Raw genomic sequence first — 13,759 nt, 5'->3', positions numbered from 1 at the left:
TTTACCTGACAAACTTCGCTGTAACTGAATTCAGTTCAGTTTATTCATACAGCGCTAATTCACAACAAAAGTCATCTCAGGGCACTGAACAGAAACATTCACAAACTTAACATGCCAGTTAGTAAAAGTCATGGATCTGAAGAAGCCAGCAGATTGTATTATCACTTCGTTTCAAGTTCCCATCCTGAGCAGCCACTGGTGACAGTGGAAAGGAAAAACTCCCATTTAACAGTGAGAAGCCTCCAGCAGTTGTTCCAGGTGTAATTTCTCTGGGAAGAAAAACACGTTAAATGACAGCAATAGTTACAAATACAAACTTTGCTACTAATAATTACGACTCAAGTCAGTTCTCGTCTCATCGGTTCTTCTCAGCTGTAGGTGAGTTTCCTCTGTGACTCTTTTCCCAACTCTGTGGGCGGGATCAATGCAAAGTAGGCGGGCCTCTGAACCGTTTTGTGCCTCCACATTTTCTGCCCTCCACTATTCACCGTAAAGTTTCCCCTGGTTTACTTGCCTTGGCAGGGTTGTGTTGTTGGATTGAGACATGTCCTTGTTGGACGTTGCTTGTACCGCCAGTTTTCAAGCATGGGGGCGGGGCCATATTATATCGTTCACAATAATACCAGTATAAAAAGCTTGCCCGGGAAAATAAACAATATCATGATATGCTAATTTCTTGATGTAATGCGCCAGGGAGCCCCACCCCGTTAACAGAACCGAGCGCACCGAACTACTGAACCGTACTGCGCACCCTCCTCCACCTGTCGGTACTGGTGTAACGCTAATTAGTTGCGCGCAATACTAGCTAGCTAAAAAGCTCAAAACAAACAACGCTCGGCTCAGCTGTCTCTCCACTCATCTCTAAACTGCAGGTACAGACACGTGCAGCTCAACAGTGTCTCTTGAATTTCAGAGTCTGTCCATGGAGCAAGAACAGAGTCAGGTGATCAGAGACAGAGCATCAGAGAAATGGATCATTCCTGCAGGAACAGAGGAAGAAGAAACACCATGAGCTTCAGGGTCAGATGATCACCTTGTCAAGTTCTGGAAGTTATAGCTCATTTAAAGGCAACATATATTTTGTTATATGTTACATTTATGCTCAACAAATCTTAAGCTTCATTTTATTTAGTTATTTTGGGAAACTTCACCTGCACTTTAGATTTTGTGGTGGATTTATTGATCTGTATTTGATGCAGACTTTTTCAATCTAAATAACAGAAGGATCTTTTTTATTTTTATACTTTGAGACTGAATACTTTACTAACTAAAGTAATTTCAGTAAAATTACCCCTTTTTTATATATATAATACTGCAAAGCAACATGTTAATTTTGTCAAATGAATATGATTTCTGTTTTTATTTATTTTTGGTTTATCACGAAATTTATCGTTATTGTCAGAATGCTTTGAAATATCACGATATTATATTTGAACCATATCGCCCATACCTGGGGTGCGTTGAGATGGCACAGCTTGAGGAAAACGGAGCACTACCTCCATAGACGTAGCTTTTTAGCTAGAGCATCTGTATTGCGCGCAACTAGCATAATGGTAGGGGAAACACTGGTGAAGTCCTAATTAGTATTGACCGTAGCTGCGTTTATTAATTTTTTTCTTTGAACAGAAGTAAAGATTTCAGCCAAACAATGTTTTTCATTGAGGATGACAAAGATAATGTTAATAACACTGATATCTTTTACCTCTAAGTTGGCTTTATTTTTCTGGATAAAGTTTTACAAAGCAATAGCATATGCTAGGCTATCTAAATATTAGCTTGCTGACTTGAGAGGCACATGACTAATGACAAGTGAGTTGGAGGATTGAAGAGAATTTATTGTACTTTTTTTCATTTTACAGATCACTTACAATAAACTTACCATGCTCTGTTCAGCACAATACACTTCACAGTATTGCTCACTGTGTCAGCTGTGCTGAAAGTGAAACTTATAAGTGAACGGCCATAACTTGAAAGTAGTCTTCATGCGTCCTCTGCTGGATGCATTGTACAATTACGGCTGGTTCCAGCATTTTAGGGGTGAAAATTATAAGTGTTTATATCAACGCATAATGGGACAATTATCACCGATACCAATAGTTCCCGACTCCTAACATGTGTATATTGGCCTAAAATATTGGCCCTACCGATATATCAGTTGGGCTCTAGTATATACTCCACACACATATGTGTGTGTGGGCGGGGTGAATTTATACGAACAATGTGAATTTATATTTGACAACCTGCAAAAATATTGCACTTTAATGTAATTGCAATCAATAACTAATCATTGACGGTCTGGATTTTCAAGTTCTATATTATTGCTAAAATATTTATCTTTTATTTGGTATACTAATATTGTCGTTTTCAGTCAATATCTCCCATCATATTAGGATACCAACAACTTTTTTAAAGCTATAGCTGTAACTATAAGCGAAAGTAATCAGTAGGTCAAACATTGCCCTGGTCCAGTCTGGTTTTAGAGATGATAATAATGTGTTGTCATCACTGTAGGTTCCCATACAATGGTGAAATTGGCTCAATGCATTTAACCCATCCACCCCCATGTGGAGCAGTGGGCAGCTACTGAAAGCGCCCGGGGAGCGATTGGGGATAGGCCTGTCACGATAACAAATTTTGCTGGACGATTGTCTCAGAAATTATTGCGATAAACAATAATATTGTTTGAAATTTGACAATAGTCGGTAATTATTGTCAAATTTAAGAAGAAATGTTGGTTAATTTATTTTGTGTGTAGTACCTTTTTTTGTCCACCAGATGGCAGTATAAGACTGTTTGAACTGAAGGATGGATAGTGAGGGAGCGAGCAGCGTGTCTCTTTAAGAATTAATGGGAGGGATGCCCCTTGACGTGGCATGGGCTGTCTCTCTTCACTTCTAAAAATGGCGGACGCTCTGTGTGGTTTGAGCTCTTCAGCATAGCATTTTTCACACAAACCTTTTAATAAAAATCAGTAAACAAGTTCTCAGCTTCTTTTTGCAGAGAAAAACAAATTTTTACACAAAGGCACAGGTTTCAACCGTGAATTTTGGAGCTTCGACAAGACTTAGGATTTTTCCCGAGGTTGGCCTGTTAGCTTAGCTCATAGCTTAGTTTCTCAGCTTAGCTGCTTTTAACGATCCAAAAACTCAATTTTGGACAGTTAAAGGGATTTTAAAGAGAAAGGAAGGGGTCAGTGAAGAGCACCGGAGTTGAGCTTTTGGTCATCCAGTGTCTTCAGTAGAAAGAGAGAGACAAGAAACGATAAAGCCGATAAATGAAAATCCATCCATCCATCATCTTTACCCGTTTATTCCATTTTGGGTCACGGGGGTCGCTGGTGCCCATGTCCAGCAATCACTGTGCGAGGGGCGGGGTACACCCTGGACGGGTCGCAAGTCCATCACAGGGACACATAGAGACAAACGAGACAAACAACCATTCACTCTCTCACTCACACCTAGGGACAATTTAGAGTTACCAATCAGCCTAACATGCATGTTTTTGGTCTGTGGGAGGAAACCGGAGCACCCGGAGAAAACCCACACATGCACAGAGAGAACATGCAAACTCCACCCAGAAAGGCCCCTGGACCGGGGTTTGAACCAAGGACCTGCTCGCTGAGAGGCAGCAGCTCTACCAGTTGCGCCACCGTGCTGCCCATAAATGAAAATGAGGTTGATAATTTTCATTTATCTTGTGATTAATTGATTTATCGTTTATCGCGACAGGTCTAATTGGGATAGGGTGTGCTGCTCAGAGACACCATGAGATGTGCAATGACATGTACAACAAAATAAACAAATTCCCTAGAAACAAACATAAAAAAATACACATTTCACTTTAATGCAACTGAACTGATGGTGGCAAATTTATGTCATTTCATTTATCGCCCATCATTGATTCTTTTTTATTTTTTCCCCCTAACTATTGTTTGTGCAGAAAGTGATTCGAATGAAGAGTAAAGAAAATCTCAAGAAAGAAATTTACGACCTCCTAGACTGGATTGAGATGAAGCGATCGGAGCACATCCCTATGTTCTGGAAGTGTGTCTTCAAGGAGATCATTTTGAGCCAGTACCCCACTCTGAAAATGATGCGCAACAGCCTCTTGGACGGTAAAACACATTGGAAAATGGAGTTCCCTTTATTGTGTGCTTTTAAAAAAAATAATAATAATTTGGTTTTGCTCTACAGTAATTTTTGACAATTCAAAACATCATTAATTAATGATATAATATAAAACACAAAACATATTTAAAAACTACACACCCCTGTTGAAATGTCAGGTTTATGTGATGTATTGAAATGAAACCATGATAAGGTATTTCAAAACTATTTTTTTTATCTTTACGGTGACTTATCTAAACTGTAAACTAAACAGAAAAAAACAACTTTATGGGGAAAAATAAAATAATAAAGAGTTAGAATAAGCTAATTGCAATAGAGTGCACAACCTAAAACTAATAATTTTTAATTAATAAAAGCTCTTTTTGAGGAATTACAACCTTGAGTTTTGTGGGAACACAGCTGCTATTAATTAAAGTGACTCTGATCAACCTGAAATAAAGTTCAGTTGTTTGTTACGAGAACAAAACTGGAGCTCATCCATAAACTCTATATCCACAGTGAGACACGGTGGTGAAAGTATCATGCTGAGGGGGATTTTCCAGCTAGAATTATGGTTTTGTCAAGATGGATGGACTTATGGATGTTCCAACTCCCATGTTTATTTGGCCTTAAATCCTCTTAAATTCCATAGTTTTACATTCCACTTAAAGGTGGAACACATTTTCAAATAAGTTAATGGAGCTTTGTTTATTGTTATTATATTATTATTAATATTATTATTATTATTATTATTATTATTGCACGCCCATCGAAAGACGGACATATTATGATATAGTCTATTTTCATATGTCTTAAATTTGATAAGTGTAAAACAACAACTTTTTCTTGTCTGGGCCATGACTTCTGATCCACTCAATATAATTTAACATAACTTGATACAAATTTGTAGAGTCTGACCGATATATCTGTGGAGCCGATATTTTAGGCTGATCTACTGGTGTGGGTGTTTAGGGATCTATTGGTATTGGTGATAACTGTCCCATTATTATAAATACTTCTAATTTTCACTCCTAAAATGCTGGAATCAGCCATAAATGTACAATGTATCCAGCAGAGGGCGCATGAAGACAATTGTCAAGTAGAAAAAAGTTAAATCAGGGCCCATGATGGGTTAAAAAAAATGGTAGAAATCCAAAGGACTTCTTCAGTCTGAGGAGCTGTACTAAGCTCAGTCTTATAAATAGCAGCTTCTCATAGTGGATCAACCAGTTTGTTGTTGACATTCAAAACTAGCTGTTCACATGATCAAGGAGGACCATCAGCCTAACAATGGATCGTTAGCACTAGGCTTGTCACAATAAACAATAAATCAATTAAACGCACGATGAATGAAAATTATCAACCTTATTTTCATTTATCGGCTTGTTTCTTCGTGTCTCTCTCTTTCTACTGAAGACGCTGGATGACGAAAAGCTCAACTCCGGTGCTCTTCACTGACTCCTCCCTTTCTCTTTTCTGTTTAAAATCTGTTTTAACCATCCAAAATTGTGTTTTTGGATCGTTAAAAGCAGCTAAGCTGAGAAGCTAAGCTACGAGTTTAGCTAACAGGCCGACCTCAGGAATAAACCTCCGTCTTGTCGAAGCTTCAAAATTCACGGTTGAAACCCGTGCCGTCGTGTAAAAAGTTGTTTTTCTCTGGAAAAAAAAAAGCTCAGAACTTGTTCACTGATTTTTTTTTATACAAGCTTTGTGTGACAAATGCTATGCTAAAGAGCTCAAAACATTCAGAGCATCCACCATTTTGAGAACCGAAAAACAAGAATGAGAGACAGCCCATGTCACGTCAAAGGGCCTCCCTCCCATTTTTTTTAAAGATACACACTGTTCACTCCCTCACTATCCATCCTTTGGTTCAAACAGTCTTATACTGCCATCGAATGGTAAAAAAAAGTACTAAACAAAAAAAATTAACCTACTTTTCTTCCTAAATTTGACAAAAATTACTAATTATTGTCAAATTTCAAACAATATTATCGTTTATCGCAATAATTTCTGAGACAATTAATCGCCCAGCAAAATTTGTTATCATGACATGCCTACTGGTACTTATTTGGATTCTTGTGGGTGGACAAAGTTTTAAAAAATTCAGGCATTATATCTGAAATATAATTTTATCAGATAATATATTAACTTAATGAAATGTCTAGATATATGTATCCCGTTTTGATATTTAGAATGCCATTGTGTTAAAAACATGATCTGATTCCGTTTCTGGTAGAAAATGTAGTTTTAGCTACATGCCTACAACTCCCAACATTCATGCACCCACCCATTATAGAACACAAGATGGCGAGATATTATTGGTTGAGAGCTGGGTCACATGATAGAATAGGACTTCCCATTTGTTGATGGTGATGACGACTCCAGGAGGTGTGGTCGAGCTCTGAAGAAGATGGGTTGTCTGTTTACGTTCGGGGCCATTTGTTGGTGACCGCATGGTGGAGATACAATGGCCCAGGGCTGGTGATCTTGTACCTTACATGTAAAATAAACCTTCTGAAATGGAAGACAATTGCTCCTCCTCTCCCTGCTTCAGATCAGAACACATTCTTTCATATCTGTTGTCAGCATTAGCCTCATCCTCATGATATTGGTATCGACGATAGCCAAAATGTAGTATCAACCGGGCTCTACAGATTTGCACCACCACTAGATGGCGTGTTGCATAATGTTTTCACCACGTTGAGGTCAAAGGTTATACAAGGCTATTGATATGCAGTAGAGTGCTGTGTAATAGTTTGTCAACAAACATAAAATGTGCCGTGTGCTTTTTATTGCATTACAGAAAATCCAACATTTTAACGGCTGCGTAGACTTTTTATCCACTAAAGCCATCCTTTTACAATGATTTATTTTATTTCAGATCATGAAGTTCTGCTGCGTGATTTATCTTTTCATTCATTTTCTTTCTCGTACACAAATGAACGTATATTTGATGTGACCACAAATCAAAGTGGTGTTAGTATCTCAAGATGTTTGGCTTATAGGTCAGATGTCCTCGGTTTTAAATGTTGCAGAAGTCGCTATTTATAGGATGAGTGTTGAGAACAATAAACAGACAAAGCAGAAGCAGCGATTTATAGATAACGAATCATAGTAAGCTGTGTGAATTTTCAGTGTAGTGTTTGCTAATTGCTTAATGCTTGGTTGTAATTTGCCCGCAGGGTCTTTTCAGTTTGACACACTGCTGCCTGAGAAGATGGAAGAAGAAGATGAAGACCAAGAGGAAAGTCCTATGAGTTCAGAAGATGACGACTCAGGAAAGAAAAAGAGGAAAGTCAGAAAAATGAGCACCGAAAGTGATGAAGTGCTTCCTGGTCCTTCAGCTCAGCTGACTCCACGTCAGAAGAAAAAGTCCAAGAAAATCCATTTCTGTAAGTCACCTGCCCGCCTTTACGTTTCAGCAAGACTGCGTTGTGTGAAAGCTTCACCTGCTGCACGCCCAACCTGTTGATGTGCATCAGAGGCTTCATTCTAACTCTTCCCTACTGGATCTGACTCTTAAGAATCATTTTTATTGCTTTACTGCAGTTAAAATCTGATCACAATGCTTTTCCTCATGTTTGTGAACGCACCATAACTTGGTGGCTAATTTGTGCTAGCGGGAACATTGGTTTATGTGCAAATTTGGCTCCAAGTTAGCTATTTGTAACATCTATAGAGTGTTTAAAAATGAATTCAGAATAAACACAAAAGGCCTACGGAGCTATTAAACAGACTATTTTTTTACGGTGATGTGTCTGATGCTCGTTTACTGCCCAGGTTGTTGGTGTCTATTGAAGTACCAGCTGCCACATAAACAGGAGAGAAATGTAAGCATTTCTAGGGCAAATGTCAAGAAAATTAATAAATAATAATCCATAATCCATATAGGCCTGTCACGATAACACATTTTGCTGAGCGATTAATTGTCTCAATAAACAATAATGTTTGAAATTTGACATTAAATAGTAATGCCAAGTTTAAGAAGAAATGTTGGTTAATTTTTGTGTGTAGTACCCTTTTTGACCACTGGATGGCAGTATAAGACTGAGCCGAAGGATGGGTAGTGAGGGAGCGAGCAGCGTGTCTCTAAGAAAAATAAGAGTTAAAATGGATTTTAAAGAGAAAGGGAGGGGTCAGTGAAGAGCACCGGAGTTTAGTCTTTTGTCATCCAGTGTCTTCAGTAGAGAGAGAGACAAAGCAATGAAGCCGATGAATGAAAACGAGGTCGATAATTTTCATTTATCATGCGATTAATTGATTTGTTGTTTACCGCGACAGGCCTAAATGCATATAAAATGAATAAATAATGTAACGCATCTAAGAGTGATTTAAAAAGAAAATTGTGTCATGGATGTGCAATTTAAGATTTCTTCTTGAATTAAAATAAGTTTCTGCTGGGAGCAAAAGGACAACCGGCCACCCTTATTTAAACTCTTTCTTCTTTTTTTTTTTCAGCGTCCCCCTTGAAGAAAGGAACAAAAGGTGAGATCTGGACCTGGCCCCTCTATAAATCCCAGCTGCCTGTGACCTGTGGGGGTGTGGAGGGAACGCTCATACGAGACCGACTTGCTAAAGGTTAGAAAAACAGAACAACCTGAAGTGGACTTGGACACATACTGTGTGGGTTTGTTGTGTTGTTTGTTGTTGCAGCAGTGATAGATAAAGACTTTTTTTGTATGTTGGATAAATGAGAAAATGAAAAAGAGAAAGGGAAAGTGGAGAAATGGCGTTTTCTGTGAAAATGCAGCGTGAGCTAGAGTTGCATTCGGGCCTAGAGAGTCCGACCTGTCCCCAGCTCGTAGCCATCATTTCTGAACTCCATCCGACTCAATGAATTAACAGTAATTACAGGTCCAAACCCGACCCCCTCCCCCCCAGGCCAACATTTTTAATTAAGCTTTGTCTGCTTATATAGTTAACGGTCAGCGGATGCACGCGGCTAAGGGGGGCAGAAGATCGGAGCTGAGGGGGTGTTTGTCCTTTCATGGCCTTCAAAGCGCATTAAATCTCTTCTTCTGCCTGCATTATACATTATTATTATTCATTATTCATTCTTAATTTCTGAGACAATTAATCGCCCAGCAAAATTTGTTATCGTGACAGGCCTAAGTAAGCCTCAAATTACTGTCAGCTTCATAGAAGGAAGTACGTGTCTGTTAGGGGTTTTGAGGGTAACTGCATTGGTCATTTTCAAAATTCCCTGTTTTCATTTATTTTTATTTTTACATTTTAGGAGAAAAATGCATTCTGGCGAAAAAACAGTGGTTTACTCCCACTGATTTTGAGAAGTTTGCAGGAAAAGGGAGCACCAAGAACTGGAAGTTAAGCATCCGGTGTATGGACACTCCCGTAGGACAACTCATCAAGGTTTGGTGAAATCTGAATTTAGAGCTGCGAGATATGACTTTTCATGTTTGTGCTTTTTAGTGATCCACTTCACTGTCGTGCAAATGTTTTCCTGACAGGATGGTCACCTGAAGTCCGTAAGCTACAAAAGAACTAAACAGGTGGAATAAAAAACAAAAAAAAATGAATTCTCTGAATTCATATGTAGTTTTTCTCATCTGAGCTACATCCACTTGTTTCTTCCTGCCAGGTGAAGAACCCTGGGACGTCCTCAGACCATTTAACCACAGGTTTGTTATTTTAGTGCAGTTTAACACCAAGTTTAATTGCTTTTGTTTTGCTTGATAATGAGACTGAAGCCTCACAAACTGGTCATTCAAAATGTACTCATACAGGTTAGTCTCAGAGTCATGAGGACTCATTTGCAAGAGAGACCTGTTTTACACAAAATCAAAGATAAGGTGCACACAACAATGTCCAGCCATAAAATACATATAAAATAAAAAGTAAATAAAAGTAGTGATATAAAACAACATAAAAACAAGCTACCATACATTATAAAATGTATGTAAAATACTAAAAACAACATGTCTGCATTGATTTTTGCCATGAACTTGACAATTGTTTAAAATCCTTTAGGGAGGTCAATGTCATCATCTTCAGATCTTTTTGCAAGGTGTTCCAGGAAACTGGAACAGAGTAAGGGAAGGCCATTTTGCTGAGTTCAGTCCACACTGAGGTTACACTGCAGGTAATGATGTCTTGAGAGCGCACGCTGTAGCTGCACTGAAGAAGTGACATGTAGGAGGAGATGTATGAAGGCAGCAGACCAAGAATTGGTTTAATTGAAAATGTACCAGTGGGAGAATCTGTGTGAAGTTAATGATGTCCAGTTGAATATTGAGTAGAGAGTGCAGTTGTGGGTACGATAGTTACAACCGGTTATGAATCTTAGCGCACCATGATGGATGGCGTCCAACATCTGCAAGGTGCTGGCAGGAGCATTCATGTAAATAATGTCACCGTTGTCAATGGCCAGAAGGAAAGTTACACTTACAAGACGTTTCCTGGCATTCGGAGTTGGACTGGATCTGTTTCTGACAAATAAATCCAATTTTAATTTTCAGTTTCCTTGTCAAGTTTTCAACATGCAGCTTAAAAAAGAGATGTGCATCGACCAAGATTCCCAAGTATTTGTAAGAATCAACAAACTCAATAGGTACACCATTCATAGATCAGATAAAAGGAAGAACTGCTCGTAACAACTTCCTGTTTGAGAACAACATCCCTTTGGTTTTATCAGCATTTAGCACCAGGTTGAGACAGAACAAATCTGACTTGATGACGTCAAATGCAGACAGTAAAAGCTGGAAAACTTTAGCAAATGATTTAGCTTGACAATAAACAACTGTGTCATCGGCATAGAAATACAGGAATGTGTCAGGAATGTCCTGACCTACATTGCTTATGTAGATTGTAAATAGACTGGGTCCTAAGACAGAGCCTTGTGGCACACCATTATTGACAGTTAAACAACTGGAAGAAGTACCATTGTGTTGAACACGTTGCTTTCGGACTGAGAGATAATTAGAAAACCAACCGATAGTGTGATCTGAGAAACCAATTTCTGAGGTGTTAAGAAGATCCTCTGTTACGTAGCATAAAATATTACAGCTATGAGTTCTGATGCTCAGTTAAAGCAAGTTACCATAGCAGACAGTTACTGTATCTTTCATGCCTTTACCTATATACAGTATATTTGATGTGCTTCAAATTTACCGTTTTGAGAGGAAACCTTGTTTTAGTTGCTATACTTATTTAGAGTCTAAAGAAGGTGAAGAGGACAGTTAGGAAGATGAGGTTTATTGAGTGACGGAAAAAATTGAACAAATGCCACATGTGCTGATTGTTGGGGGAAATGTTAGGGGAGGGGAAAAAAAACTAAATTTTAGAAGACTTTATGTAAGAGTTTTTGTGTTTATGTCTCATATTCACTTGTGTGCTTCATGCAGAAGACGACAGTATGGACGATGAGGATGAGCAGCAGCCAGAATCCAACCCAGATTATTACAAAACCATGTTCAAGGTGACATGCGGAGCTTTGTCTGCGAATTTATACAAGAAACGCTTTGCGTCAGGTTTGTTAGTGGATCATGTTTCATACTCCGCAGCTTTGATGAGAGAGACATGACTCTGGTCAACAGTGTAATGACTAGAACAACGTGATCTTCTCTCCTTCATTAGGCACATGCAGTAAAAGTATTCGTATGGAGACGAGCTGGGTGACCCCAGTGGCGTTTGTAAAGGAAGCACTTGGTCATGGACAGGACGCCTGGAGGAAGGACATAGAGTACGATGGAAAACCACTCAGTTCTCTCATCCAGGTAAACAACGAGATAGCTGGTGTCAAGACTGAGCAAAATGTTTGAAGCATCAAAACTGAAGTTAGAATATGAATTAACTCCTTGATTCCTAAAATCACAAGTTGTATTATCGACTACCGTTTTTTTTTTCTGTTTGTTTTTTTGTATCGTTGAAAACGGAATAGAAAGGAACTCATCAACTTAACAAATGATTTGTATAATCGACCAACTCTTTTTCTGTGATGTTTTTAGTTAAACCTCTTATCGTCTTTTGGGGAAAATCAGTCACACATTTATTTTGGTTTGTGTTTTTATTTATTTGTTTATTATGGTGCAGTCAATACACATGATTTTTTTTTCTGGCAAAGCTTAAAAGTCCTTTGAGGTTTTTTTTTTATTATTATATTTTGTCAGAATTTTTTCACACGCTCTCCTAACCTCACAGTAACTTTACCGCACTCGTTTTTAAGGGGGAAAATTCTTCCACATTAGAAAATATTGTAAATACAAAATTCAGTCCTATATTTATCATATCATACAACGATGTAATATGTACAGTATGTACATATTACATTAAATACATATTACAGTATGCACATAATGTACAATAACAAGACTCTCAGTAATGTTTTTACTTTTACCTCTTTAACTATACTTTCAATTTTTATATTAGCCCACTAGGTGGTGCTCCTCTTTTATGTTTGAGAACCTCTGTAAAAATCTATTTAAACGCAGTTTAACTTGACCCAGAAAACGTCTGACTTTCCTGGCAGAATCCCACGTCTCATTTTGCCTGACAAAATCATTTTAGTTTGGATGAAAAGAGCAAAAACTCACTTGTAATGTGACAAAGTAAACGTTTAGTCCTAAAAAAGCTGTTTCGCATGCATGCAGGCTGCAGAATCGGACGTTCCACGGCTGACTGCCGTTGGTTTTTCCGAAGGCAGGGAGTAATTTGTGGCTGCATTGTGCACCTGCAGCTCGCTCATATGTCCAGGTCGCTATAAGCGTATAACTAATTTAGAACACAAGTGATTCTGTCACACGCAGAGTTAAAAAAAATAATAATAATGATAATAAATGGAAACAATTATTAGAAAAAACCTCCATGTTCGAAAAGCAGATGACTTTCGACGTGTAAGGTTAAACTAGACTGGTGGTCTAAAGGGTATCCACAAAATCCTCGACTGGAATTTAAAAATATATATATAAAAAGTTTAACTATATAATTTTGGGCATAGGGCAGCACGGTGGCGCAGTTGGTATAGTTGCTGCCTCTCAGCAATCAAGTTGTCCTGGTTCAAATCCTGGTCTGGGGGCCTTTCTGGGTGGAGTCTGCATGTTCTCTCCGTCCATGCATGGGTTCCAGTTTCCTCCCACAGACCAAAAACATGCATGTTAGGCTGATTGGTAACTCTAAATTGTCTCTAGGTGTGAGTGAGAGAGTGAATGGTTGTTTGTCTTGTTTGTCTCTATGTGTCCCTGTGATGGACTGGTCTTACCATACTATACCAGTTTATTTCTAAAGCACTTAAAATACAACATGGCAGCCGTCCGAAGTGCTGTACAAAAATAAAAGCAAAGAATAAAAACTACAGTAAAACAATAAAACAAATATATATATATATATATATATATATATATATATAATAATTAGAACATCACAAGTAAAATAATACAACATTAAGACAGAGATGCTAACTCACCCTAGGTTAAAAGCCATCCATCCATTATCTTTACCCGCTTATTCCATTTTGGGTCACGGGGGTCGCTGGTGCCCATGTCCAGCAATCACTGTGCGAGGGGCGGGGTACACCCTGGACGGGTCGCAAGTCCATCACAGGGACACATAGAGACAAACGAGACAAACAACCATTCACTCTCTCACTCACACCTAGGGACAATTTAGAGTTACCAATCAGCCTAACATGCGTGTTT

At 38.5% G+C, this 13,759-nt stretch overlaps 1 protein-coding gene across 1 annotated transcript in view; it reads left to right on the top strand.

Annotated features, from left to right (window-relative positions):
- The first annotated feature begins 1,550 nt into the window (after nucleotides 1-1,550).
- Nucleotides 1,551-13,759, top strand: part of sp100.1 (SP110 nuclear antigen, tandem duplicate 1) — a 19,539-nt gene continuing 7,330 nt past the window's right edge. Inside the window, exons 1-9 of the mRNA XM_037688481.1 lie at nucleotides 1,551-1,568; nucleotides 3,940-4,114; nucleotides 7,292-7,501; nucleotides 8,568-8,687; nucleotides 9,346-9,479; nucleotides 9,578-9,619; nucleotides 9,709-9,748; nucleotides 11,471-11,596; nucleotides 11,703-11,842. Of these exons, the coding sequence (XP_037544409.1) occupies nucleotides 1,551-1,568; nucleotides 3,940-4,114; nucleotides 7,292-7,501; nucleotides 8,568-8,687; nucleotides 9,346-9,479; nucleotides 9,578-9,619; nucleotides 9,709-9,748; nucleotides 11,471-11,596; nucleotides 11,703-11,842 (1,005 nt within the window). The remainder of the gene's footprint in view (nucleotides 1,569-3,939; nucleotides 4,115-7,291; nucleotides 7,502-8,567; nucleotides 8,688-9,345; nucleotides 9,480-9,577; nucleotides 9,620-9,708; nucleotides 9,749-11,470; nucleotides 11,597-11,702; nucleotides 11,843-13,759) is intronic.

The sequence above is a fragment of the Nematolebias whitei genome, chromosome 15 (assembly GCF_014905685.2).
Source record: "Nematolebias whitei isolate Nwh7 chromosome 15, NemWhi1, whole genome shotgun sequence".
Classification (NCBI taxonomy): Eukaryota; Metazoa; Chordata; class Actinopteri; order Cyprinodontiformes; family Rivulidae; genus Nematolebias; species Nematolebias whitei.
Note: the sequence above shows the minus strand (reverse complement) of the source record. Positions and strands in the feature narration are given on the sequence as shown.